Source organism: Camelus bactrianus, chromosome 11 (assembly GCF_048773025.1).
Source record: "Camelus bactrianus isolate YW-2024 breed Bactrian camel chromosome 11, ASM4877302v1, whole genome shotgun sequence".
Classification (NCBI taxonomy): domain Eukaryota; kingdom Metazoa; phylum Chordata; class Mammalia; order Artiodactyla; family Camelidae; genus Camelus; species Camelus bactrianus.
The window spans coordinates 24,207,288-24,233,720 of record NC_133549.1 but is presented as its reverse complement, the minus strand read 5'-3'; the positions used below and the strand labels follow the sequence as shown (position 1 = coordinate 24,233,720).

The 26,433-nt window shown below is 39.7% G+C and overlaps 2 protein-coding genes and 1 non-coding gene across 4 annotated transcripts; 2 read left to right on the top strand and 1 right to left on the bottom strand.

Annotated features, from left to right (window-relative positions):
- Positions 1-1,741: 1,741 nt before the first annotated feature.
- On the top strand, positions 1,742-13,532 carry PSTK (phosphoseryl-tRNA kinase). Its single transcript, XM_010952962.3, has 6 exons — positions 1,742-2,021; positions 4,207-4,498; positions 4,743-4,941; positions 7,722-7,797; positions 8,338-8,431; positions 11,116-13,532. Exons 1-6 carry the CDS (start codon positions 1,812-1,814, stop codon positions 11,313-11,315), a joined length of 1,071 nt encoding a protein of 356 aa, XP_010951264.1. The 5' UTR covers positions 1,742-1,811; the 3' UTR covers positions 11,316-13,532.
- Positions 2,450-2,521, top strand: TRNAG-ACC (transfer RNA glycine (anticodon ACC)). The gene has a single exon. It is a non-coding gene; the product is annotated as a tRNA-Gly (tRNA).
- A 597-nt stretch (positions 13,533-14,129) lies between the features above and the next one.
- IKZF5 (IKAROS family zinc finger 5) lies at positions 14,130-26,340 on the bottom strand. Of its 2 annotated transcripts, XM_045515230.2 has the most exons (6): positions 26,192-26,340; positions 24,516-24,664; positions 22,176-22,218; positions 19,655-19,843; positions 17,790-17,972; positions 14,130-16,512 (listed from the first exon to the last, which is right to left on the bottom strand). In XM_045515230.2, exons 4-6 carry the CDS (start codon positions 19,785-19,787, stop codon positions 15,569-15,571), a joined length of 1,260 nt encoding a protein of 419 aa, XP_045371186.1. In that variant the 5' UTR covers positions 19,788-19,843; positions 22,176-22,218; positions 24,516-24,664; positions 26,192-26,340; the 3' UTR covers positions 14,130-15,568. The 2 variants fall into 2 exon arrangements, with proteins under 2 accessions (XP_045371186.1, XP_010951253.1); XM_010952951.3 differs by lacking the exon at positions 22,176-22,218.
- Between the last annotated feature and the right edge of the window lie 93 nt (positions 26,341-26,433).

Genomic DNA, 26,433 nt, shown 5'->3' with positions numbered 1-26,433 from the left:
ATATTTAAAACCTAAAGCTGACACCACCAAGTGCTGACAAGAATATGAAACAACAGATATTCTCATTCCCTGCTGGTGGCAATGCAAAATGGTACAGCGACTTTGGAAGGCAGTCTGGCAGCGTCTTACAAAACTAAACATACTCTTACCATAAGATCCAGTAATCACGCTCCTTGGTATTTACCCAAATAAGTCAAGAACTTATGTCCATGCAAAAATCTGCATTCATGTTTATAGTAACTATTCACAATTGCCAAAACTTCAAAGCAATCAAGTCACCTTTCAATAGGTGAATGGATAAATAAACTGTGATTCATCAAGGCAATGGAATATCCTTCAGTGCTAAAAAGAAACAAGCTATCAAGCTATAAAAAGACATAAATGAAAGAAGCAAGTCTGAAAAGGCTGTATGATTTCAACGATATGACATTCTGGAAAAGGCAAAACAATGGAGGCAGCAAAAACATCAGCAGTCTCCAGGTAGGGAGAGAACAGATTTTTTTTTTTAGGGCAGTGAAACTATTCTGTATGACACTATAATGGTAGATACATGTCATCATACATTTGCCAAAACTCATGGAATGTTAACACCAAGAGTAAACCCAGTATAAACTATGGCCTTTGGGAGATAATGATGAGTAGTTCATTGGTTGTAACAAATGTACCACACTGGATGTTGCCAGTGGAAGAGACTGTGGGGTTGGGGGGCAGAGGTATATGTAAACACTCTGTACTTTCTACTCAGTTTTGCTGTGAACTTGAAACTGCTCTTAAAAAAATAGCCTACAAGTAAACAAACAAAATAATCATGTTTAAACAAGAAAAAAAAAAGGTTGCCTAGGAAAGGGGGAGGAAATCAGTGTGAGTGTACATGAGTGATGAAAAAGAATAATAAATTAAGGAGAGGTATCTCGCACTGGGCCTATGATAATAAAATGACATGAAATGAAAAGTATGTTTAACTCAATGCTCACTTTCAATCCAAGAGAAAGAAAACAGATAATGTACTGTGTACCTGCTGCGTAACCACATCCCCACAAAAGGAATTCGTTTTATACTTCTCCACAACTTAGTATTTCTTTTTAACACTAAAACACCTAGTGTGCGCTGCATGAATGCGCTGGAATTGAAGTCTAGGGTCGTTCCTTTCCTGCCCTTACTCCCTCAGGCTTGCTGCCGGCAAAGTATGTTACTGCGCGCTAACGGGGCGTTTGCCGTTCCACCCATCACATCTGAGTGGGGCAGAGGAGCGCAGTTGTTGGACTGTCAGCTTCGCCTCCTCTGATTACCCGTAACTGACCTTCCAAAGACCGCTGGAGGAAGAGGCTCAAAGTCTCTCTTGCGATTTTCCTGGGCAGGGGACTTCATCATTATAAAAACAAACAAACAAACAAACAAAAACAAAAAACAAAACAAAACAAAAAAACAAAAATACCAACCCAACCCAAACAAAACCGAGACGCAGATCCTAATGGTTTGCAAGTGTCGGCAGGAAAGCTGATTCTAATTGAAGATTAAGTCCAAGTCTCTGACCCTCTAGGAAACGTCCAGGTTTTAGGAAACGCATCGCCGTGGACTCCCCAGCCTAGAGGACTCGTCTCATAGGAAGCTCAGCATCAGCGGTTCTGGTGACCAAGGGGACGACCTCAAAAACCACGACCACGCCAGGTTTTTGGATTGGAAGACTCTCCCCCATTCCTCCATTGCGGCACCAGGCGGCGCAACAGAGCGGTGGGAGATTCTGCGCGTGCGCCACAGGCGGACAGTTCCGGAGACACCGTTCCCAGCCGTCGCGTGTCTCCCTCAGCGGCATGAAGGCCGGCGAGGACGCCAGAGGAGTTCGCAGCGAGGGGCCGCGGAAGCTGGGCCTCTGCGTCCTCTGTGGACTGCCCGCAGCAGGAAAATCCACCTTGGCGCGTGCCCTCAGCCACCGGTTACGGCAGGAGCGGGGCTGGGCCGTGGGCCTCGTCGCCTATGATGACGTCATGCCGGACGCGTTCTTCGAGGAGGCGAACCCATTGGTCAGTGCGGAGGGGGCGGGGCCTAGATTGTAGGCGCAAAGGGAAACGTGCCAGCTCCGCTGTAGAAGCGCTGAATAACACCCAGTGTGGGACGTGGGTCCCTGATCGAGGAGAGACAGCTGTTCGAGGAGAGTGGAGCTGGTTTAACGCAGAATGAGTCGATTAGAAATATAAAACAAGTACAAACAACCACCAGTATAGGGTTCCGTTCTGAAGTCAGCGTGCAAAGTGGAACCCCCCCTCCCCCCGCCTCCAGTCAAATATCCTCTTAAAAGTCCTTTGGGAAGATTGTTCTGAAAAGAGGGGCAGAATCTTCAAAAATTCCTAAACAGTCAGTCAAACATCCAGCCAGACGAATCTAGGTTTTGTGGAGCTTTAAGTCATGCGGTTTAGGGGACCCTTTTTAAGAAAAAGAATATAGGGCGCGGGGAGATACAGCTCAATGGTAGAGCGTATGTTTACCAAGTACGAGGTCCTGGGTTCAATTCCCAGTATCTCCATTTTGAAAAAAATAAGTAAATAAACCTACTTACCTACCCCCACCGCCCCCCCCCCCCAAAAAAAGGATACAAAACTGTAAGTAGCAGAGTACTTACTAGGGTCCCTCCCATGACAATAGATCCTGTACAAATGAAGGGCTTGGCCTCTGAAGCTTATGTTCATTCATCTCAGGGTAAACCTGCCTCTGCCAGCAAAGGAAAAGATGGCTGTTTCTCAGTAGACCACCAGATAAGGTAAATAGGCTTTGACTGAGGGATCCACTTGGTGTTCCAAGTACATACTTCTCTTTAAGCCCCCAGATCACCCTCAGTGGAGTGAGATGCATCCCCTTGGAGAAGCTAGTGAAAACAGACTTCTGGGGGAAGAATAGATTCACGTTGCCCATCTCATGCTCACTCTAGAGAAAATACTCTTTGATTGATGTATTCTGAAGGTTTTAGTTATTTTTGTCATTTAGTGCCAAATATAGATGAATTCACATAAATAAAATACAAATATGTGATTCCATTCTATAAGTACATATGCAAAAATACAGTACATTTGGTGTGTGGAAAAATTTTGAACTTTGCCAGCAAAGTTATGTATTTCCCCATTCTTAGTAAATGGTGAGGGTCCTGGTGGCACCGGCTTTACTTGGGTGATAGTATTTTCACCACCCTGGAGAAAGCTGGAAGTGGTTGATAGGGATTGTTGTATTTGCTGGCTTTTCCCCTCACTTTTCTTACTATATTTTTTCCACTCTCCCCCTACAGACCAAGGCCATGGGATCCATCCGATCACTCTTAGTAGGATATCTCACCTTTTAGGAAGTGATCTGTGTTTCCTTTTGAGGGGGTTTTGTTATTGTATTTGTTGTATGTGCTGTAATCTCAGTTATGTATTGAGGCATGGACAGGAAGGACAGGGGTCCTGATCGCCTATCCTTGTGTTTTCTCTCCAACCTTGACCTCATAACTGTATTAGTGTTCTCCACAGCCCTGGAGCAATGCGAGATTACTTGTAATTTCAAGCTATTTATTCTCTTCCCCTCCACCTGCTTCCTCTATCTTTCCCTATCCCGTTCCAATCCTGTTGTTGACCCAGGGCCCTGTCCGCTGATCCTCTTTCTGTCCACTTATACTCTTTCTGTCCACAACTTTTCTCATTTCAAGGGCAAATGAGCATTGCTGTATCTTAGCCAGACTATTTTGTTTTGGCAGGATATTGACTTTGGTTTCTCCTTTCTCCTGGATGGTAACAGCTTTTCATTCTTTCATCTATTCACTTACTCAGTCATTTCATAAACGTTCCTGGAGTAACTATTAGGTGCCAGACCCCCTGCTGCAGACTGGGTATACAAGAGACTGTTGATCTAGTGAGAACATAGAGATGCCTAAACAATGTAAACCCTGGTAGAGTGGAGGCCCAATATTCACAGAACAGGATGTCATGATAGACAAGGGAGGATCTGAGCTGCTTTCTGCATGGTTGAGTCTGAGAAGAGTTCACAGAGGACTGACATCACTGAGCAGCTTTCCAGGCAGAGGGAATGGTGTATACAGAGACATGGAGGAGGAGGAAACAAGTTGTGTCTAGAGAACTCCAAATGGTTCTGAAACTATCATATTGGGCAGGGTGGCAGTTAGCCATGACCACCCTACTGGCCAAAGCCAAATATAAAGTGCAGTTCTGTGATCTTTTGCAGCCATCCCAGTGGAAATTGCTTCGACAGGAACTGTTAAAGTACCTGGAGAACTTCTTGCTGGCCGTCATTAACGGGTGTCAGATGTCTGCCCCACCCAACAGGACTGAAGCCATGTGGGAAGATTTTATAACCTCCTTGAAGGATCAAGATCTCATATCTTCTGCAGCACCTGAGGCCCCGTCACACTACCTCTTAACGAAGACTGCTGTTTCCAGACCTTTGTTTCTGATTTTAGATGACAACTTTTATTATCAAAGTATGAGATATGAAGTCTATCAGCTGGCTCGGAAATGTAATCAAAACATTTTTTTTCTTATACATGGAGACATTTGTTCACATACCAAAATCACTACTGTCTTTAGTGAGAATTTAATTGGAGTAGGAGGTTTATGTGGATTTACTTAATGTTCAGAGCTACATGTTCAGTATTACGAATGGTCTTTCCTGCTCCAGGCGGGATAATTTGTCTAATATGTTTATTTCACATTTTGGGAAAAATAGTTCGCTACTCATTTTTGGTTTTGAATTGTTTTCAGATTCATTAGGTTTTTGCCAGGTCTTTTTAGACTGTTCTCTGGAGACCTGTTTACAGAGGAATGGCCAGAGACCCCAGCCACTGCCTGCCGAGACCATCCACCTGATGGGAAGTAAGATAGAAAGGCCCAACCCTGAGAAAAATGCTTGGGAACACAACAGCCTCACACTTCAGAGTCCAGCCTGTTCTTCAGAGGCCAGGTATCCTACTCAAGGTGTCTTTCACCGGGTTCCTGGCTGCGCCAGGTGCTGTGCCGAATGCTTTACCTGTGTCCACTTGGTTGACCTTCACACCAGCCCTGGAGAGAGATTACTATTTCCCCTTGTATAGAAGAGGAAACTGAGCGAGGAAGTTTAGTTTGCCCAGAGTCAGTGGGACTGTAAGTGACAGATGAGATGTGAACCTAGGTTTGTTTGCAAATGTGTACTGTTGTTAAAATTCTTCTGTTTCCCAGAGGTTGGAGCAGGGAGTTCAGAGTAGGACACATCTCTGGTACTCTTGCTAAAGGAGCGTTGTCCAAATAGGTTGCCCAGTAACTTTCTTGTAGAAGGGAAAGCTATAGAGTTGGGACCAAGTCCTAACTTTGCCTTAAACTTCGCTCTGGTTACCCTGCTTGTAGCCATGGGCTTGTGGCTATGGGGTCTAATGCATTTCATTCATGAAATAGGTCTTGAGAGTTCTGGAGTTCTGGAAAGTTCTAGTTCAGCACATTTATTTTTTGTTTTTTGGTCTTTTTTGTGAGGAGAGGGAGTAATTAGGCTTATTTATTTGATGGTGATACTGGGGATTGAACCCAGGACCTTGTGCGTGCTAGACACACATTCTACCACTGAGCTATACCCTCCCCCCACCTCAGCACATTTCTAATAGAAATCTCACTGATGATGGATGTGTTCTGTTTGCACCACCCGGTATGGTAGCTGTTAGCCACATGTGACTGATCCTCGAGCACTTGAAATATAGCCAGCGCAACTTACCACCGACCTGAGTTTTAAATCTTATTTAAATTACTTACATAGCCGCATGTGGCTAGTGGATGCCGTAGAGGACAGTGCCATTCTAGAGCAATTGCCCCACAGTTCCTTGGTTCCTGCCTAACTGTTGTTCAGAAGGGATCAGCAGTTTTTAAAAGGCTAATTTTTTAAGTTCATTCCTCAAAATGTTTAGTTCCCAGGATACAGGTTCCATGCATCTTATAAGAGGTACTTTAACATACTAAAGAAAAAAAAGAAACAAATTGAAATAACTATTGTTTATAGGGTATAGGAAGGAAGCTACTGCTGAGGTTTCTAATTGTAACTTCTCATAATATCTTGAAACTTTGAGCAGGCAGGTACGCAGCCAACTGATTGCTGCTCTTTCTGGAATACTTAACATGTTTGGCTGTGGAAGTGAATGGCTGGTTGAGGCATTGAGATCCTCCACGGGAGCCACATAAGGTTCTCATCAAAGCCTTCAGACCAGTGAGGGCCAGCGCTTGCAGGGAGCCTCGGGTGTGAGCTTTGCCAGTGCCGACCCTGAGCATAATCTGCAGTTTTGTCTTGGGTCTTAAGGACTTGGTCACCTGTCCTCCCATATCCAAACAGTCACAGCATAACAGTGAAGGGGTAGTCTGAAGTCTGGTGGCCCCGTGTTGGAAGTTGAAAGATGATGTGACAAATATACCCTTCCCAGCTTCCGTGAAGTAATGCTGCTAACACCACCGGCACCATGGCTGCTGCCGCTACCGCTGCAACCGCTGCGGCTACTACTGGCAGCAGCTGCTGAGCAGATAATATGTCCTGGGCATGTTCTGAACACTTTATAACCTCATTCAGTCCTCGCAACAATCCTCTGAGGGGAGATAGAATTATCCCCCTTTTATGATAGGATACCGGAGGCCCAGGTAAGTCAAGTAACAAATCCAGGTAGTAAGTGGCAGAGCCAAGATTTGGACCCAGGGCAGCCTGCCTCACTCTAGAACCTGGGCTCTTTTCTGTGTGAGAAAAATCATCTTAAGGTTGAGAGTCAACTCAGTGAGTTCACTGGCTTTAATTTTTTTCAGGGCTACCGCCTGTATTCTGTGTGAAATTCTAACTCCTTAACACAGCTTACACAGTCTACCCTGATGAACCCCCCCAGCCTCACATCCCACCACTCTCTCCTTGCTCCTTTTCAACCAGACTGGCCTCCTCTGTTCCCTGAACACAAGAAGCTGCTTCTTGTCTCAGGGCCCTTGTGTTTGCTGCCCGCTCTACCTTCCCACATATTTAAGCCTGGCTGGCTTCCTGACTGTCCTGACTCAAGTGAAGAATGTTAACTAGACTGCCCTGTCACTCTCTTATGTCATCATTTTGTTTACTGTCTTCACTCACCAATCTACTTGTCGCTGTCTGAAATTATTCTTCTTTGCTTATTTGATTAATTCTCTGTCTCTTTCCATTACATGATCAGGCTTAGAGAGGATAGGGATCTTGCTACGCCCCCAGCTTAGCACACAGTTGCACGTACATAGTTGTGCAATATTTTACACATATGAAGATATGCAGTAAATATTTGTTAAATGAATGAATGAATTCCACCTCAACCCTTGATGACCCCTTGTCCAGTGGGGAATGTTGTAAATTCACATCCAGTAAATGAGCAGAAGCCAGAAGATAAAGACTGAGCGTCCTTTAGGGAACATAAAGTTCTAGGAGGCTGAAGTTCAGCACTTACTGAGGGAAGAGAGAGGATGTCTTTTCAAAGCTTACTGATATGAGTCTGAGGAAATGAATATTTCTTCCATGAGGGGATTTTTGAGGGGCTTATTATTTGTTTTGAGCTTTTACACTTGAATTTTGCAAGTAGAAGTTGGCTTCCAAGTCACTTTGTTTTTCCCCTTCTGTTTAGGATCCTGGATATAACACTTTTATTCCTCTAGAATTATATTCATAAACACAAATTCTTTAAAAACAAATGTGTAATATTAGGATTTATTTTATCCTACCTTCTCTTGTAGCCTGAAGTTGACTGATTTATTGCTTACTGCTTTGGAAAATCCAATAAAATATGTGGAGGACAATGTGGAACAAAAGGTAAGTCATCCAGTTTAGATGTAGTATAAATGAGAAGGAACTTTCTGTAGAAGATCTTTTTGAGCTGAGTGTAAAATATGAGTAACATATGAGAGATGCTTTGTCACTGCCTCGACGTCTCACCAGCATTCAGCCTCTACCCTGGATGCAGTGGTGCTCGGTGGCAGCTTGCACTGGCTGGTTAAAGCCGATTGCTAAATTTTAGGAAGTGTTGGAGAGCCTGTTGACATTATGTTGGCAGCTTGTAGTGGGCAAGGATGGGAATATTTACACTGTAGAAATTGGCAAGCACTATAGATAGGTATCGAATTTTGTTTTTCTCTGAGAGCCCGTTCTTAGACATTTGCCAGCATACTGCCTACGTGGAACCCAAGTTACAACAGGATGTATTTTATTTGGACCATCTCCCAGAGAAGAATAACTGAAACAGAAAAGCCACTTTAACTTTTCTTTTAGTCTCTTCACATATGCATCACCTACACTTTAGCCATTTCTTTTATAAAATAGGTAACTGTTCCAATAACCATGTCTATTACCTAGGAAACAGACAGAATTATTTGTTCAACTAATATTCTTCATCAAGTCGATCAGACACTCCGAAGAGCTGTCTCTCAGACAATGAAGGAAGCAAAAGGTATGGTGGGTAGTTAAGATTCTGTTCACTGCTACTCTTGTTCCTGGGACGCGGGTTGTTTATTTGCTTTCACTCATAAAATTTACATTAGGTTTTCAGTTAAAATATTGCAACTTGGTTATATAGCACTAGAACTTCTACCTCTGGAACCAGGTATTCATCCATTCAGTAGGTTTTTATTGAGTGGCTACTCTGTACTAGTCTTTATTCTAGATACTGGGGAGCGGGGAGGGAGTAGAACGTCATAGTGAGGAAACAGACAAATAAATAAACATGTGGACATATGCTGTTGCCCTGAAGAAGAATGAAGCAGGGGAGGGCAGTGTAGAGTGATGGGAGGGCTTATTTGTTAAAGGGCAATCAGGAAGACTTCTCAGAGGAAATGCCATTTAAGCAGAGATGTTAAATGAAATGAAACAGCAAGCCATGCTGCTGTCTGGAGGGTCACTCCAGGCCATGGACACATCAAGTGCAAAAGCCCACAGGTAAAGTTGTCTGGTATGTTCTAGAACAGAAAAGAAGCCAGTGAGTCTGGGGGGGTAAAGTAAGGAGTGCGAGAGGCAGTCAGAGGCCAGATGTAAATGCAGCAGGGCATCTGAACAAGCACAGCGCACTGCCAGTCTGAACTTGGATGTGGTAATTAGAGTTTTATAAAACAATTTAAGTTTTAAACATTGAACTCCTTGCTATATTTAAAATTTGATTCAAAAAATAACAGCTTAACATTTCTTGAACTCCTTTTATATGCTCAATGCCTTGTAAATATTGTTTATATTCTTTAGAATCCTACAAGGTAAGTGTAATTTTACAGATGGGAAAATGGAGGGAATCAAGTAACTTGCCCCAGGCTGAACAGCTGCTAAATACTTGGGGCTCAGACTTAAGTCTGATTCTAGTCTGTGCTTTCTGTTGTGCTCCCCAGCATCACCAATATTTATTATTGCTACCTTTTCAAAAACTTCGAACATCAGGAAAAGAAACAATGCCCTAACCATATTGTGCTTTTCAACCTTTACCATGATCTGTAAATAGATTTTGTTCTGTAACCTAACGTGTAGCCCAGTACTTGAACGTAGTCGTGCACAGAAACAAGTTGTGCAAAACTCCCACGTGTTTAATGAACTCTACTGTGTTCTCTGTGATCCCATCTTAGAAAAACACTGGTTGCAACTTGCGATTCCCTTATGAGTTACAATCTATAGCCTGAAGAATAGGATTGGAACAAAAATGGTTTCATAATCAGAATTTTAAAAATAGGTGTAGGAAACATGAAAGGAAAAGGGAAGAGAGCTCTGCTCAAATCGCTCTTGACTCTTCCTACCCATTAAAAAAAATTTTTTGAGTGGAGGTGATACTAGATTCTAGAACTGCACTTAAATTAAAAATTCTGTTCTCCTTCCATCAAGGAAGTGCAACAACAACCTGCAGAATGGAAGATACTCGCAAGCCATGTATCTCATAAGGGACCTGTATCCAAAATATATAAAGGACTCTCACCATCAATAATAAAGACAAATAACCCAATTTTAAAAGTGGGCAAAGAATCTGGAGTATCTCCAGGGGAGATATACAAATGGCCAATCACCACATGAAAACATGGTTGGCATCATTAGTCATCCAGGGAACGCAAATGTAAACTACAGTGAAATACCCTTGCGCACCCACTAGGCCAGCTAGAACCCAGAAAGTCCAAGTGTTAGTGAGGATGTGCAGAAATCAGAACCCACATGCACTGCTGACGGGGATGTAAAACAGCGCAGTTGCCTTGCAAAACAGCCTTAGCAGTTCCTCAGATGATTAACTATAGTTACTTTGAGACCTAGAAATAAAAATACATATTCATATAAAAATTTGTACAAAAATGCTTATAGCAATTATTCCTAGTAGCCAAAAAGTAGAAGCAACCCAAATGTCTATCAGCTGACAAATGGATAAAAACAAAATGTGGTCTATCCATACAATGGATTATTCAGCCATAGAAACAAAGTACTGTGTGGATGAACCTTGAAAACACATGCAAAGTGAAAGAAGCCAGGCATGAAAGGCCATATGTCATGAGTCCAGTCATGTGAAATGTCCAGAACAGGGGAATCTAGGAGACACAAAATAGATCAGTGGTTGCGTAGGGACTGGGGCAGGGAGAGGGGGAATGGAGCAGGTGATAGCTAAAGGGTACAGGTTTTTGAGATGATAAGAATGTTCTCAAATTGTGGTAATCATTGAGAATATCTGTGAATATACTGAAACCACTGAATTGTTGTTGAAACAGATAAATTGTATATAATGTGAATTCTCTAAGTGTTCAACAAAAAAACTTGGTTCTCAGTCACACAACCCACATGGCTAGTGACTGCTGGATTAAATGGGGCAGATATAGAACATTTCCATCATTGTAGAAAGTAATGCTGGACAACTGTTCTAACTTCAGCTTCAAATCCAAACTATCATTTTCTAGCACTGCTTTTTTGCCTGACAGCCTGTTAATTCAATAAGATTGTTAAGTCAACTATTTTATGTCAACAAAAAAATCCCTTTCCAGTTTGTCTTTTCTGCTCACTTATTACACCAACTCAATTGTGATTGATTATGATTTGTCTGAAGTAATCAGATTAATTTCCTGGTGTTATCAGACAGTCCAGCTTGATTTAATTTACACAAATAATTTGGGAATATCTTTATTTTAGATGAACAACTGCTTCCTTACAAGTTGAAGCTTCTAGCAGAAGAACTTAACAAGCTGAAAGCGGAGTTTTTGGAAGACCTAAGACAAGGAAACAAAAAGTACCTGTGCTTTCGTGAAACCATTGACTTATCAGATGTTATTTCTTTTTTTCATTATGAAAAAGATAACATTGTACAGAAATATTTTTCAAAGCAGCATTAAAACTTCTGAATTTCCAATCAAATACATATTTTGGTTAAGATTTTGCAAACTAATGAGAACAATGCTGTAGCACTGGATGTTTGCTAGGCCAATGAAGTGAATTGCCAAGACCTATTTAAAAAAAAAATTATTCCAAAAGATCCATTTGTCATAACAGAAATTACTTCAGTCAGTCACTTGTCAGATGTGACATGCATAATTAAGCATCAGAAGCAGCCTTCCTCATTTATGTGCCAGAACACCTGGAGGGTGGGTGCGGGGCAGGGGTCACATCCTAAATAAAGAGAAGCAGCTAGGAAGGAGACAAGATGCTGATAATGGAACTGTTTTTGTTTTTAACTATGCAACAGATCTCATGAGTGAGGCATTCCACAAATCCAAACCAATGTAGCCATAAGACCTTTTTAAAAAAATTAGTATCTTACAAACTGGAAAATTACTAAAAAACTCATTATAGACTTACCATATGATCCAGCAATCCCATTCCTGGGTATATATCCAGAGGGAACCTTAATTCAAAAAGACACATGCACCCCAACGTTCATAGCAGCACTATGTACAATAGCCAAGACATGGAAACAACCTAAATGTCCATCGACACATGACTGGATAAAGAAGCTGTGGTATATTTATACAATGGGATACTACTCAGCCATAAAAAATAATAAAGTAATGCCATTTGCAGCAACATGGATGAACCTGGACAATGTCATTCTAAGTGAAGTGGGCCAGAAAGAGAAAGAAATCACTTATATGTGAAATCTTTAAAAAAAAAAAAAAAAAAGACAAACTTATTTACAAAATAGAAACAGACTCACAGACATAGAAAACAAACTTATGGTTACGGGGGGGAGGGGAGGAAGGGGGTGAGAATTCAAGATTTGCAGATACTAGTATATATAAAATGGATAAACGAGTTTATACTGTATAGCACAGGGACCCATATTCAATATCTTGTAACTTATGGTGAAAAAGAATATGAAAACAAACATACGTATGTTTCTATATGACTGAAGTATTGTGTTGTACCCCAGAAATTGACACATTGTAAACTGATTATACTTCAATTAAAAAAAAATATATATATATAAAACTAATTGGATCCTAGTTTTAAAAAAAAAATCGAGATCATTAGAAAGTTATTTTTTATTCACATATTACAAAAGCAAAGCTTCATTCACAATATGATCTACATACTAGTTATTTCAGCATTGAACTGCTTTCTGGAATCCCTAAACAATATAGTGTGTTTTGCAACCATACTCAAGTTTTATGTTTTACATACAAAATATGTTCTTTACATCAAAGTACATATTAACAAAAACAAGTTCTAGAAATCATATACCCTCTAAGACTATTTAATGAAAAGTCCTTAGCAGGGAATTTTTTAAAAAATAGTACATCCATTTGATAAATATTTTTGTAGAACTTAAATGAGGTTTATCTCTGAACATTTTTTTTTAAAGTAATATTCCCTTTGTCAGACAATTCTGCAGATGAATGGCAAACACTTATTTCTAAAATGAAATAGCACTGGAATATATCCAGTGAAATTTTTTTCAAAGTAAAAGTCTAGCCTTTACTTAAACTTCAAGAAGTTGTAGCTCCATACTATATTAGTAAAATCTAAAATAAAATTATTCCCTGTTAATCTCTTCACAGTTTCTTAAAAAAATATTAGTGGAGATAAATTATCTACCAACTTTAAAAATCTAAACTTATGTTCACTGAACAAAAATAAATTTAGTTTCAGAACATTGCCTGTTAACAACAAAGTATTATAAATAGTACATGTTAAACTTTTATCAACTCATTTCTATAAAATATTTGATTAAAAATAAAATGGGAGAAACATACTCAATACTTAATGGAAGATAACTAACATCTTTCCAATACAGAATTTAACTCACAGAAAATTTAAATAAAATCCTAAATATTTTTAAAAATAGAACACTAAAAAAGTTTTTAAGGTAGATTTGCTTCAAAAACTTTAGTGCATTTAGAATTAACTGTAGCTTTCAAGCACTGATACCTTTGGAATACCAACTGTGCTCTTTTAAGTCATAGGAATTTTAAAATTATACATTCTAGTCTGTAATTACAAAATTATTTAAACTAAAATGCACTTTCAAAACACCTATCTTTAGTTGTTGGGAAAAAATGTATTTGTCACTATTTGGCCCAGAATATACAGCTAATAAACTGATTTTAACATGAGAGTTCTTCCTTTTTGTTTAATGAAAACCTTCGTTTTCTATTTTGTGGTATTGCTTTTATTTGAATAAAATAGAAGAAAAAAAATAACTGCAAAAGCTTCCAAATGACAGCAGCCTGTTTCTGTCTGGCAATAAATATACACTTGGACCAAATTACACATTTGGGAATGGCTGCAGTAAAACTAACCTGAGCAGCAAGCACTCTAGGCGACAGAGCAGAACAGACTGCAGGCTTTACATTCACAACCTCAGACCCACTAGGAGAGGGTTGTAGTTGTTTGGAGAAACTCCTTGATGCTGCTCTTTGAACAATGCAGTGGAGGCCAGTTTAGACTGGATATTAAACCACAAGAATTCATTTTAATGGCTTTCTAGCATTTGGAAGGGAGGGCAGAAGTTCCACTAACTTGGCACTTGGGGGTTTTTGTGGACATTTACCATCAGTATTTCCCTTTCATTTACTGTAAGTGCAGAGGTCCTTCTTAGTTAATGCTTAATGGTTAGACTATTCTCTTTTAAAAAGCCAATTAGTAACACTTTCAAGATTTGAACCAAATTAAAAAAACAAAATTTTTGCAAAGTACACAGAAACCAACAGTTAGTAACAATATATTTTATTGTTTGACCAAGCTGTCCTCGGAGTAAGCTAGTTATTACACAATATAAAAACAGCCTCCTAGTCAAAATTATTTATCTAGATTTATATAGCAAGTTTTATTTTTTTAAACAAATTATATATCATGTTTAACTGCATTTTTATATCTGTTTTTATGCTTTTTATCCTCTTCTACTAAGGCGATGATCCAATCAGTTTCCATACAGTTTCCTTGTTATACATGAAAGGCTAGTAAAACTGCAAATAGGCATTACAACTTGAATTCACAGAAAATATTTTAAATAGCCAGTTTTGAAGAGGAGACCAGAATTCATTTGGACATATGTTCTCATTTTTGTAAATGCTACTTCACCGTCACCTTTTCCCATGTATTTCTATAGCTATCTTTTCTTGAAAGTTATGGGCAATAAATGGGATAGAAGGCAGGAAAAGGAAGCCTCAGATTTTTTTGTAAAGACTACATTTGCTAGGATGGATGACTTCCACTGTACCTCTTTGGTCATCAAAGGAATAGAAGAAATAAGATTCTCCATAGTTATCAACCTCATGTGTTACACAGAATGAAGATTCAGATGAAAGATTCAAAGTAAAAGAAAAAAGGCATCTTCATAGATAATCCTAATAGTTCTAGAGTTCTCACATATTTACCTGTGGTTTTTAAAATAAATTACAAGTATAATAAAAAGAATCTAAAAGAAAATTGATGTGTCTTTAAACTAGAAATTGAATAAGCAGGTATTTTAAATTCCACTTTCAATTTAAAGTCTTAAGTTTTTTTTTCAGAACTTCTACCTCATATTTTTATAACTTTAATTTTAAAAGAATTAAATGTTCTCCATTTCCCCTTGTGGAAAAAAGAAAGATTTACTATACTGAAATTGCTCTACTGTTATCAGTTGAAATTAAACTACTGATTCAGCTAAGCTATGTTAACTAAATAGTTTTCCATTAAGGGCAATTTTAAAAGCAATTCTACTAAACACTGAAATAAGCTGTAACAGATTTTTTTGTAAGAGAAAGTAATTTATTCTACCATTTTGAAATTATGGCAAAAATAACATCTAGCTGCAATGTAGATACTGAAATATGAAATACCAAGAGTATCTATCGGTCTGGAAGTTTTCATGGATCATAAATGCAAAATTATGACTGCACTCCAATTCTCAAATGTCTAAATGAAAGGAAAAAAAGACACCAATGGGTCCAACTGTTCTAATACATAAATGACCTTGACCAGGCTTTTATGGGGAAAAAGAAATTTTGTTTCCACTGTCAAATTTATACTCTATAATGTATAAACTTCAAATTAGCAGACACCTTATTAAGGATGAGTCCCCCACCCCTCTCCCCCAGAAAAACAACGGTAAACTACAAAACACAAAAAGGCAAAACCAAGTAAAGCTAAATGTGATTGTTTTCAATCAGTGTTGGTTATGCTGCCCTCTTGCAAAATGACAGGCAAAATCATACTTGTTTTTACATTTGCATCCACATATGTTACACTGAAAAGGATTTTCATACCCATGACATCCCATATGAATAGTGTAAAGGATATTGTCGGCAAAGTACATGTCACAGTGCTGGCAGTGGTGCAGAAGCTGCGGGTCCTGGACTGGCAGGGTTGGAGCTGGAGTGCTTGGCTGGCTGTTTCCTATGCTAGGAGTACTCGTGTGGGCACTGGGCTCACTGCTTGGACCTGCCACCGGACTATAGTTCCTCTGACTGTGTGATGGCCGAGGTTCAGGGCTTGTGGGAGAGGAGCTCTGAGGAATACTTGTAGACACGGCGGAAACGACTGCCTGGGCAGAGGGCTGCTGCATCATGAAGGGCTTCTCATCAGGGCAGGGAACTACATCAGGCGACGCGGGGTTTTGGTTTTCAGGTGGCAAACTGGACAGCTGTCCTGCTAGAGTTGAGAGCTGGTTTAGAGGGTTTTCAACCATGAGTTCCTGGGGGTCCCTTGGCAGGCCACCCGCTGGTGTGGTTTTTGCCATGCTTTCGTAGGAGTCCGTCTGGATATTCGGGATTTCATGGGTAAAATCGTTCAGGTAGTCTGGCTTCTGAACCACCATGGAAGGCGGGCTGAGGTTGATCAGCGCTCTTCTGCTGTAGCCCAGATTGCTGGTTTTTTTCTGCAAAACCCCCCACATTTTCTTGCTGCTTAAGGAAGACCTAGTACCTTTAATTGGTACCATTTTATGCTTGCGCCTTCGATGGTGGGACAGGTTACTTCGGTCACTGCAGCGGAAGGAACACAGTTCACATTTGTATGGTTTTTCTCCTGTATGGGAACGCATATGGGCTTCCAGATGACGCTCATAAGCAGATGCAAATGGACATAAGTGACATCTATGAGGTTTCTCACCTGTTTCAAAAGAAAAATGGGGGAGAAACTTCAAGAGTTGCTCATTTATGAAAGGTTTCATGTTTTGTCCATTCATTAGATTTAGAAGTTGATCAAAATAAAATGCTTTTCCGAAATGCATGTTTGCACAAACGATTATTAAACTTTGTTAAGAAACTTGCAAACTTAAAGCTTAAGAACTCATCAGGAACATTCTGAGATGTACAGATATATTCCATTAGTCAATACAGTATAAAAACTGTTATGGCTTCAACTGGAATTTGGAGAAAGAAGATACAGCACAACTGACAATAATACTCCCTGCATAATGGTATTATCAAAGTTATACCCCAGAGTTATATGGTCACGTACACATCTACACATGAACACTTATTCACAAGCACACAAATACTTCTCAGGAAAAAAAATACAAAAACCCTTTTTTTAAAAAAAGTCCTTATATTAGACAGAAAGCTCAAAGTTGAAACAGGCTTCCTAGTTCAAGTATAAGTTATGCAAAATGTCCTCTCACAATGGCCAGTACTTCACTTCTGCCTTCCTCCTCTCCTCTTCAGTTGCCAGAGGGACAATTTTAGTGCACTCAGTTGGAGATGGCCCAAATATGTAAAATAAACAATGGGAATATGAGATTTGGAGTCATTCATTCATTCATTCAACAAATAAGTACTGAGTACCTACTATGTGTCAGATGCTCTGCTAGGCTCTGGGGGCACAGATGGCCCTGACACAATCCCTGTCCTCAAGGTTTTCAGGTCACCAGAACACAGCACAGGAAGCACTGTGACGAGGCAGCACAGGAAGCTGTGCGGCAGGCAGGAGGGACACCTGACCTGGCCTTGGGCCAGGGCAGGGCGTAGTTAGGAAGGTTGCAGAGGAATGGCTAAGGTGAGATCTGAGGGTTAGCAGCGTAGTCTGCAACTGTATAGAAAAATTCCCTGGTCTGCAACTAAAACATACTCAGTAAGGATAAAGATAAAAACATTTTATCGCTTCATACTGTCTTCAGCATTGACTTACCCAACCCGAGAAGCAGACAGATGTCGAGATTATTTAGATCAAGAAGGAAGATGGCTAAGGAAGGGGAAGCTCTACAAGGGGCCCCAATTCTTTGTATGCTGTTGTGCTACTGCTTTGTAAAAGTGGAGTCACTTGTCCATTTAGTCAAACCTTAACACCAATCTTCACTTTTAAATTATCACAACTATTTATATTACTTGCCCTCCTTGGCCCCTTTCCTGCCCACAAAGAAATGCCTTCTCCAGCCGCCTCTCTGTTACCTGTGTGGATTCTAATGTGTTCAATGAGCCGGGCGGTTCCTTTGCTGGCATAGTTGCAGTACCGACACTTGAGCTTCCCATCAAAGGTCCTTTCAAACCCGTCTACTAACATTCCTGAGTTTTCATCCAGGGAAACTTCAACAGATGGGTGATCAAGTCCATTTTGATCACCATCTGTTCCAGCTATAAACAAAGTATAGCAAAAGAAATTATGCATCTCAGAGTCAACTCAATTTAGCAATTTAGTCTTGAATGGTAGAAAATCTTTCATAAATTGACAGTTCACTTAGCACAAAAGTTAAATTCATAAAATTACAGACTTTCCGAACTGAGCTTAATTTTATAAAAACACAGCATTATATTCTGTTTTTCAAAGCCTTTTATAGGGGGATCTCAAATTACTAGCATATAAATTATATCACTCCTTAACATGCTTTTGAGGAAGAAAACAGGATCTTATCTTTATTTGACAGGTAAGGAGACAAAGGGGAAAAAATAGTGATGGCAGACACACTTATTTAAGATTCCAGCCACTTCTACAAATATAATGGGCAATCATGATAATCTTCCCAAATCCTAACTCTATTTAATCTAAAGCAATTATTGTTGAGTTTTGTACTATTCCACTCAGCTTACACATGTTCCGGATTCTGGGTTGCATTTAGGATCTTAAAATTCTAATTAAGCACATAAAGGAGAATATTGTATCTGATACCTCTGAATGCTAGAACTGTAAGAATTTCAGAGCACAGAAATGTTTGGCTGTTTGCTTTTAATCTAATCCACTCTGTCTTTGTATAGATAAAGAAACTGAAGAGGCAAGTACTCATGACCTGGAAAACCAACAGATGGTGGGGACTACAGCCCTGGCCTCTTGAATCTCAGTCCAGGAATCTGCATACCAGAGTATTTGGAGGGAAATTTTTATTCCTACAGTTTGATGGGAAAAGCACTTCTACTCCATCCTCAGGAGGTAGCAGTGTAGGCTTACAAGGAGTATAAGGTCTTAGATCAGCTAGGTCAAGAGTTAGCAAACTTTTCCTTTAAGGGTCTGAGAGGCTTTGTGGGCCACGTGGTCTGTATAACAGCTACTCAACTCTGCTGCTGTCATTCAGAAACAGCTATGGGAAAAAGGGAAATACACATGGCTGTTTTAATAAAACTTTATTTATGGATGTGGAAATCTGGATTTCATGTAATCTCCATGTGTCAATGACATCCTTCTTTTGGTGTTTTCCCAACCATTTTTAAATGTAGAAATGACTCTTTGTTTGCAGGTCATATAAAAACAGCAGTCTAGATGGGGTCTGTGGGCTGCAGTTTGCTTCCTAAGTTCAGGAACAGATTCCAGCCTGCGTGTGGTAAGCAAACTAGACAGTCTGTCTGCAGCAGGCTCAAGTAGGTCACTGCTTTTCTCTATTCTAGTTTCTCTCCCTAGGTGAGTAAACATGGTCAGCCCTCTGCATTTTAAAAGAAGAAAGGAAACAAAAAGCCCTGTTTTGTCTCAGATCTAATTCAGATCCTAAAGGCCAAATCCCTGGTGTGATAAAGCTGGACCCACTTTGGGATCCTTGTGTCTACCATTAGCTAACAGAATCTGGAGGACAGGAAGGGTGTTTAGAATCCCTAACCTTCCCACAAGACCACAATGCCTCTCTGGACCACGTGAGGCCCTTAGGGAGCTTTACTCTCCCTCAGCAAAAGCCTGGCATGTTTTAAAGAGAAAAAAAACTGCCCGTATCTTTCTAGGAAAAATGGTACGATTCACATTAGTGAATAGTGAGCTTCACACTATGGATAATTAAACACAAACATTAATGCATTTATAAAAAGTTGATTATTTAACAGTATTAAGTTGAGTCTACCTCCCTGAAGAGCCTCTGCTTCTTTGTCCCCACTAACTGATCCGGAAATCATGTTCACGTGATGCGTCTGCTGAGTCAGGTACTCCTGGAAATCCTTCACAAAGTCCAAAGGTTCTGGTTTCTTTTCACCCATCTTTGTTTTTTATTTTTTTTTGTTTTGTTTTTTTCAGAGTTTACAGTTCGTTATGCCTACAGTGGAAAAAATGAAATTATTTTACACTATTTAGGAAAATACAGTACGTATTAAAACAACATGACAAAGATTATTATGTGCCAGGCACTACAAGGGGACACGGTCCCTGCCTTTAAATATCTTATAATTTTCCTGGTGAATTAAAGACGACATACATAAACTGGTGAACAATAATATTTAAATGTGTACTCGTGAGGGCTTCACAACCCTGACTTCTGAAACTGCTGGGCCACAGGGTATGCACACAGTCAGCTTTAGATAATGCCAAAGAGTTTTTCAAAGTGATTATACCAATCTACACTTCCACCAGTTGGTGAACAAGAGCTCTGTTGCTCCACATCCTCACCAACACTCAGGTATTTTTTTGCCTTTTCCATTTTAGCCATCCTGGTGGGTGATGGTGGTATCACACTGGTTTTAGTTTGTATTTCTTAATAACTAATTAAGCTGTGTACTTTTAATGTTAATTAGCCACTTACATACCCTCCATTTCATACCCAGTGATGTATCTGTTCAAGTCTTCTGCTCATTTTTCTATTACGTTGTCCATCATGTTCCAATTAATATAAAAGTTCTTTATAAATATTCTGGATATAAGTTCTTTATCAGCTATGTGTATTTTAAGTATCTTCTCCCACTCTTTAGCTGCCTTTTCACTTTTGTAATGGTAAATTCTGATGAACAGAATTTCTTAATAAAAATTTACCCATTTTCCCCCTCATATTTAGAGTTGTCCGTGTCCTTGCCTATCTTACTAGAAGACGTTCTCCTGTATTTTCTTCTAAAAGCTTTATAATTTTTTAATCTTCCATATTTTTATCTGAAATTGAGCTTTGTGTATGGTGAGTTAAGAGTTAAAATATACTTTTTTCCAAGGAGATAGCTAACTGTCCAAGCAATATGCATTTGATAAACCAGACCTTTTCCACCAGACTTTCTATCACCTTTCTAAATCAGGTGATTATATATGTGATTCTATTTCTGGATTGTCTGTTCTGTTTCAATGGTCTACTTTCGTGCATCCTCACACTAACACCACCAGTGTCAATAATAAAAATCTTAGTATCTCAGTAATCTAATCCTGCCAGTTATGTTTTTCTTCTTCAAGAATGTTTAGACTACTTTGGGTCCTTTTCAACCTAAATTTTTCAGTGGCAAGAACTGTGGGGTTGTGGAAATGAGAGGAAAGCACATTTTCCAATTAACATAAGCTTGATCAATGTTTTAAGAACCCAAACTTCTACTTTAATTGACTTTCCTAGAAATCTAATGGAAATAGACCAACCCTTGACCGTGTAGCTACTATAAATTGTTGTACTACGTAATGCAGCAAGAGCCTGAGGAGCTCAGAAGGAGCGCAGGGCTGGTGCTGGTTTCCCTGGTTTGCTGGTCCCAGACTGATAGAGATATATATGGCTTATGGTATGTTCTCAGATAAGGGTAGCTATTTCTGCAGCTAAAAGTGGTTATAACTGGGATTGTGAAACTCCTCAGTGTCCCAGATTCTAAGGTTTTTCCTTTTTTCTATCACTGACTGAACACCTTATGTCATTTTATGTAGCTGTTCCTTAGTTGCAATGAAAGGAACATGATCCACCTTAGTCTCATTCATGTATCCCAATCTGCAATTTCCCAAATCAATTTGTGATTTCCCAAATTCATCTCTTATTTTACTCTTTTAGAATTCCTCTTTAAATCACTTGGTCTAGCCTGGCTCAGCTTTCTCAATTTTAAAAATTATTGCTGGTTTCTAAACAAGTTTGTTTCAGTTGTTTTTTCCCATTTTACCATATTTACTTGAAGTGCTTCTCTATGTTTCCTAATCATTGTATTAATATTTGTTTTGTGACTTGTGTAGTTGATTCTGCTGTTTGTCCTTTAAAATATGCTCTTTGGTTAGGAAAAAAGTGAGCCAATCAGCAATTATCAAGAATAAAATAAAAAAATCAAGAACAATCTATAACATTATATTTTAAACCAAAAAAAAAAAAAAAAAAAAAAAAAAAAACCCCCAAACCCTCAAAACATACAGGGATGGGGAGCAACATATAAGAATACATAAAAAGGTAAGAAATATAGCCGATAAAGATGTAGAATGTACTCCAGGAAGACAGAGGAAAACAAAGAAGAGAAATGCTTTTTTAAAAAAGTGATCAAGAAATTTCTAGAATTAAAGATCCCTTTCAATCTAGTCTGTAAGGGATCACAGAGTGCAAAATAGAATATATAATAATAAAAATAAACTTAGACATATTACTGTGAAATTTAACAATCTCAAAGACAGAGGATAATATAAAACTTTCTAGAGAGAAAAGCCAACCCACTCACATTAGAAAAACAATCAAGTAACGAGTATCAGTGGCAACACCGGCTGCAAGAAAACAACAGAGTAATTATTTATTCAAACTTAGAATGTTTGGGTAAAGGATAGCTTCCAAAAATCTACATCACAATGGAGAAAATTTAGATGCATTCCCTTTAGAATCAAGACAAAAATGCTATTCAACACAGTATTGCAGGTAGACGTCCCACCTATAATATAAAAAGGAAAAAAGTAATAAAAGGTAAAAGGATTGGGAGATATAGAAAAAAAAAAAGTAGGATCTGGGAAGTTGTTTTTTAAATTATAAAAGCTGTAAGGCCCTACAGACTATCTGTGTTCTAAAAGCTGTAATTTAGAAAGAAGTCCTGGTATTTCATTGCAACTGAGCATCACTTAATCAGTTCAAATGAAAACTGACATTGTCACTGTAAAATATCTGAATATACTTCGATAGGCTTCAATAAGCAAGATAAATCTTACCAAATCCTGATTAGAAAGCAAAACACTGCTACAGTACATGTGACTAAGCAGAAAAAAATTCACAAGATTACCATTAAGCAGAAGAAACTGGTATTTTTATACATGCATCTCAAGTTTTAAGAACACAAATGAACCTAATCACAGAGGACGACTGGCATATTTTGACAGTCTTGGCTGTTATCACACTGTCACATTATAAATTTCACTGTGTTCTCTGCTATAAATTTTGTGTTGATTTTCAATCATAACGCGTGATGGACTTGAAAAAAAACAAACGATGCCAATGAAAAAAGAAAAGATAACACTGTAAACATGAGAGAAATTCTATTCTTAGAGTTTTAAATATATTGGTATGGTTTATAACTGCAAACATTCTGCAATGATTTAAAAATTGTCATTCCATCCCTAAGCATTTTTATGTCCACTTCACCTACATCACCTCTGTCCTACCCCCATTCCCCCACTTCCACACATAGCATTACAGGCCCTTGCAGAGCTCTAGTCTACAGAACAGATGAGCATGAATGAAAGATGCCTAAATCTGAATGGAGTCTCTGGTTCAAAACCCAGCTTTCTCCATCTCAAGTCAGTATTTCTAAGGACAATAAACAGAAAAATAATTAACTCGGAAACCACAGAAGACTTCTCAATATAAAAAAATTAAGATTCTGTATCCAAACCATCTTCCTGTCTTTAATAAAGTAATCAGCCTCAGGACTGAACGTTCAATCTAAGAACTCCACAAATTAACTGACTTCTGGAGATGCCACTGAGACACTGATATATTCTGCAAAAGTTTTTAAATTTAACATAAAAATCTACTTTAGGAAGCAGCCAACTATAATGCTCTCATTTCCATACTTTATGATTATCACTTTTTATGATACAGCAGAATTTCTGAGCCCTCCCTGTGATTACTCTGATTAAAGTTGAGCTTGGTTTAGTATGGTATTCCACGGGGTATATATACATGTCTATACAGAAACTGGCTAGAATGCACCTAAATTATTTTTATGCCAACAGCTCTCCCAAATTATCCATTACAAAGCTCACAAATTAGGTTCTTTCAAAACAATCAGAGGCTACCCATGCAAATGAAGGAAAGCATCACTTGAGAAATAAGCTCTGATATCCGAAAAGGATACAAAAACCTCTTTATCTTCAACCTTCCTTGGTTTCTGATATTCAAGTCCTCGGATCTTCTGTAGTCTCATAAATGGGAAGTGGCTGATGAATACATACACCCCCTCTCTTAACCAGGAGCTAACAACTTAAAATAGAGGCATCATGATGCAAATTAGAAGACAACCATATCTATGAAACAGAGGTACTATAAGAACCAGAAGAGGCTCTTTAAGCTACCTTCCTCCCTAAGTTTATCTTTTTTATAAGGTATGGGAGATTTTGAGACCAACATGATTAGGGAATAGTAGGATCTACTTTATTCACCTACCATTTCTGAGAAGGGTTATTAAACATCAAGTAGTTGACTTAGCAACTAACTTCATTATACAGTTAGTTAGCTTGGGGTTTCGGCAGTCCTACACACATAAAGTGATTGCAGTTCAATAGATGTGTTTACTTTTATAGCATAATTATGGTCACTAAATGATTTACTTAGCCACAGAACACATATCAATGGAGAAGTCTGATAAATACAGCTTGGTTTGTACAGAGAATAACAAGCACCTTCAAAAAGAATTAGAACACATTTCCTCTGATTACAGGACTGTCAAAAACCAAATTCTTTGAAGGCAAAAAGCAACATTATGAGGCTTGGAGAAGTCAGAAAACATAATATAAAAGTAAAACAACATAAATAAATACAAGTTAGAAGAAATAAATGAGGAGTTACACAATCTAACCTTTTCACCCCAAATCAGTTCCTCCTTTTTCTTGCCACTCCAACATTGATGAAATGTAGAGTAATAGAAATTTACTCTGGAGACACACCAAGGGGCTCCAAAAGGCCATGGAGGGAATTTCAACTAAAATTGAAAAGCCATACAGCAGTCTGCAAAGAAAAACACACCACGAATCAAAACCTTCGTGACAAAAAATTAGCATCTACAAGTTTAACAAGCTAATAAACCAACTTGCGCCAATCTTACCATTAACAGGAAAGAAAATTATGCTAACAGATAATCAGTGAACAAAGCAGCAGGTTCACTTCAGCAAAAGCTCCTAAAATAATCACCAAAGAGTAACACACACTGGTGTGACTATCTTCCCCCAACCCAGGTGGATTTCTTAAGATTTCATTTTTGACAAAAATTTTAATGTCTTTCTAAATTCAAGTTATTAATTTCAAGTGTCCATAGTACACTTCTAAATGGCTCAGGCTTAGTATTGCTGAACAGCAATAGTTGCATAAAAACAATGTTGAGCCTATCCCCAAAGGGAAACATTTGTGGGAAAGGGTTTAAAAAAGAAAACCCACCACGCACGCCCAGTACGGGCGCATCTGATCCCTATCTTTATTATGCTCTCTATCGCAACCCAAAACACTTAGGGTTTTCTGGGAAACACGTTGGGCCCCTAGAGACCAAAACCACCAAACGTCTCAATTCGCTGTAACGAGTTCCCAAGATTATATTACCCTGTAGCTAGGATAAATGCACGACATAAGTTAAAATTAAAGGGAATTTTAAAAATTGTTAGTCCAGACGTTTAAAAAGTTGCTCTAAAGAAGTTGTGTTTCTTCTAAACTGAAGTTGTTTAGATCTCACAATGTAAAGCTCTTTTATTTCTTCCCCCACTTATCACTCTTCTTTTGGGTCTGAACGGCACACTAAGCGGACACTAAACGGGCCACGTGGTTAGTGGCAGCTGGAACTGGTTTCACTTCAATTCAGATTCACAGTTAACGAGCACTTACTGGGTGCGTCGCTTGGCTACTCACACTCCGGACAGTTTATTAAAAGACTTAAATCCTTCACGAATCTGAACAGTTCTTGGCTGTAAAGTACCCCCCCGAAACCTCACATCTCCCCCAAATTAAGACTGCACAAGCAGTACAAACGGATCCAGGAAGGATCGTTAGATAAAAGCCAGAGGTTTTAAAAGTCCTCCCAATGAGCAGTCCGGGAACTGGCGTCGGGGCGGCATTCTCAACAGGATTTGGAGACATTCCTCACCAAGATTCGGAACACCTAGGAGACCCTCGCCTAGCCTGATCCCCTGGCTCCGGGCCCAGATGAAGACGCAAAGCTCGGGGACCCCTCTCACAACCACCTGTCAGAGCGAAAGGCAACTCCCTACCAGGGAGCCTCCTAGGACCTCCCCGACGGCGACGCCCCCGCAGGCACCGCTCCCTCAGGGTTCCCGTGGCTGGACACCGTACCCTCCGCGCTCTGGCCAGGAAGGTCCTGGGTCATGACCCTGCCGACCGACCGACCACGCCCGACCCTCCGCTAGGGCTGAGTCCCGGGCGGAGTCAGCCGGCCCGTCGCGAACACCCGGCTCTCACCTCCCGCCGCTCCTTCTTAAACCCTCTGCTCAGCCGTGTCACCGCCATCCGAGCGGGTAACTTGCGACTTACCACCTGACAGCCGCACCGAGTAACCCCCACCGCCTTGTTCAACGCCGCTGCTGTAGCCGTCGCCGTGGCCGCCTTCGTCACCGCCGCCGCCGCCATGTTTGTTGTGTCTCCTGCTCCCTTCCCGCCCCACTGCCTTTCCCAACTCTCGCGTGAGCAGGGCGTAAGGCGAAAGCGGGGAGCGGGCTGCATGTCTCTCTTGGGGTTCCGTAGGTACGAGGGGGCGGGACAAGGGGGTGTTTTGT

Excerpts from the sequence above, each read along its gene's own strand:
- IKZF5 (XM_045515230.2), bottom strand. The coding sequence starts at position 19,787 with ATGGGTGAAAAGAAACCAGAACCTTTGGACTTTGTGAAGGATTTCCAG. Across the intron at positions 17,973-19,654 it reads AGCAGAGGCTCTTCAGGGAG|CTGGAACAGATGGTGATCAA; the intron begins GTAGACTCAACT and ends CTTTGTTTATAG. Across the intron at positions 16,513-17,789 it reads ACACATTAGAATCCACACAG|GTGAGAAACCTCATAGATGT; the intron begins GTAACAGAGAGG and ends CTTTTGAAACAG.
- PSTK (XM_010952962.3), top strand. The coding sequence starts at position 1,812 with ATGAAGGCCGGCGAGGACGCCAGAGGAGTTCGCAGCGAGGGGCCGCGG. Across the intron at positions 4,499-4,742 it reads CTATCAGCTGGCTCGGAAAT|ATTCATTAGGTTTTTGCCAG; the intron begins GTAATCAAAACA and ends AATTGTTTTCAG. Across the intron at positions 4,942-7,721 it reads GCCTGTTCTTCAGAGGCCAG|CCTGAAGTTGACTGATTTAT; the intron begins GTATCCTACTCA and ends CTTCTCTTGTAG.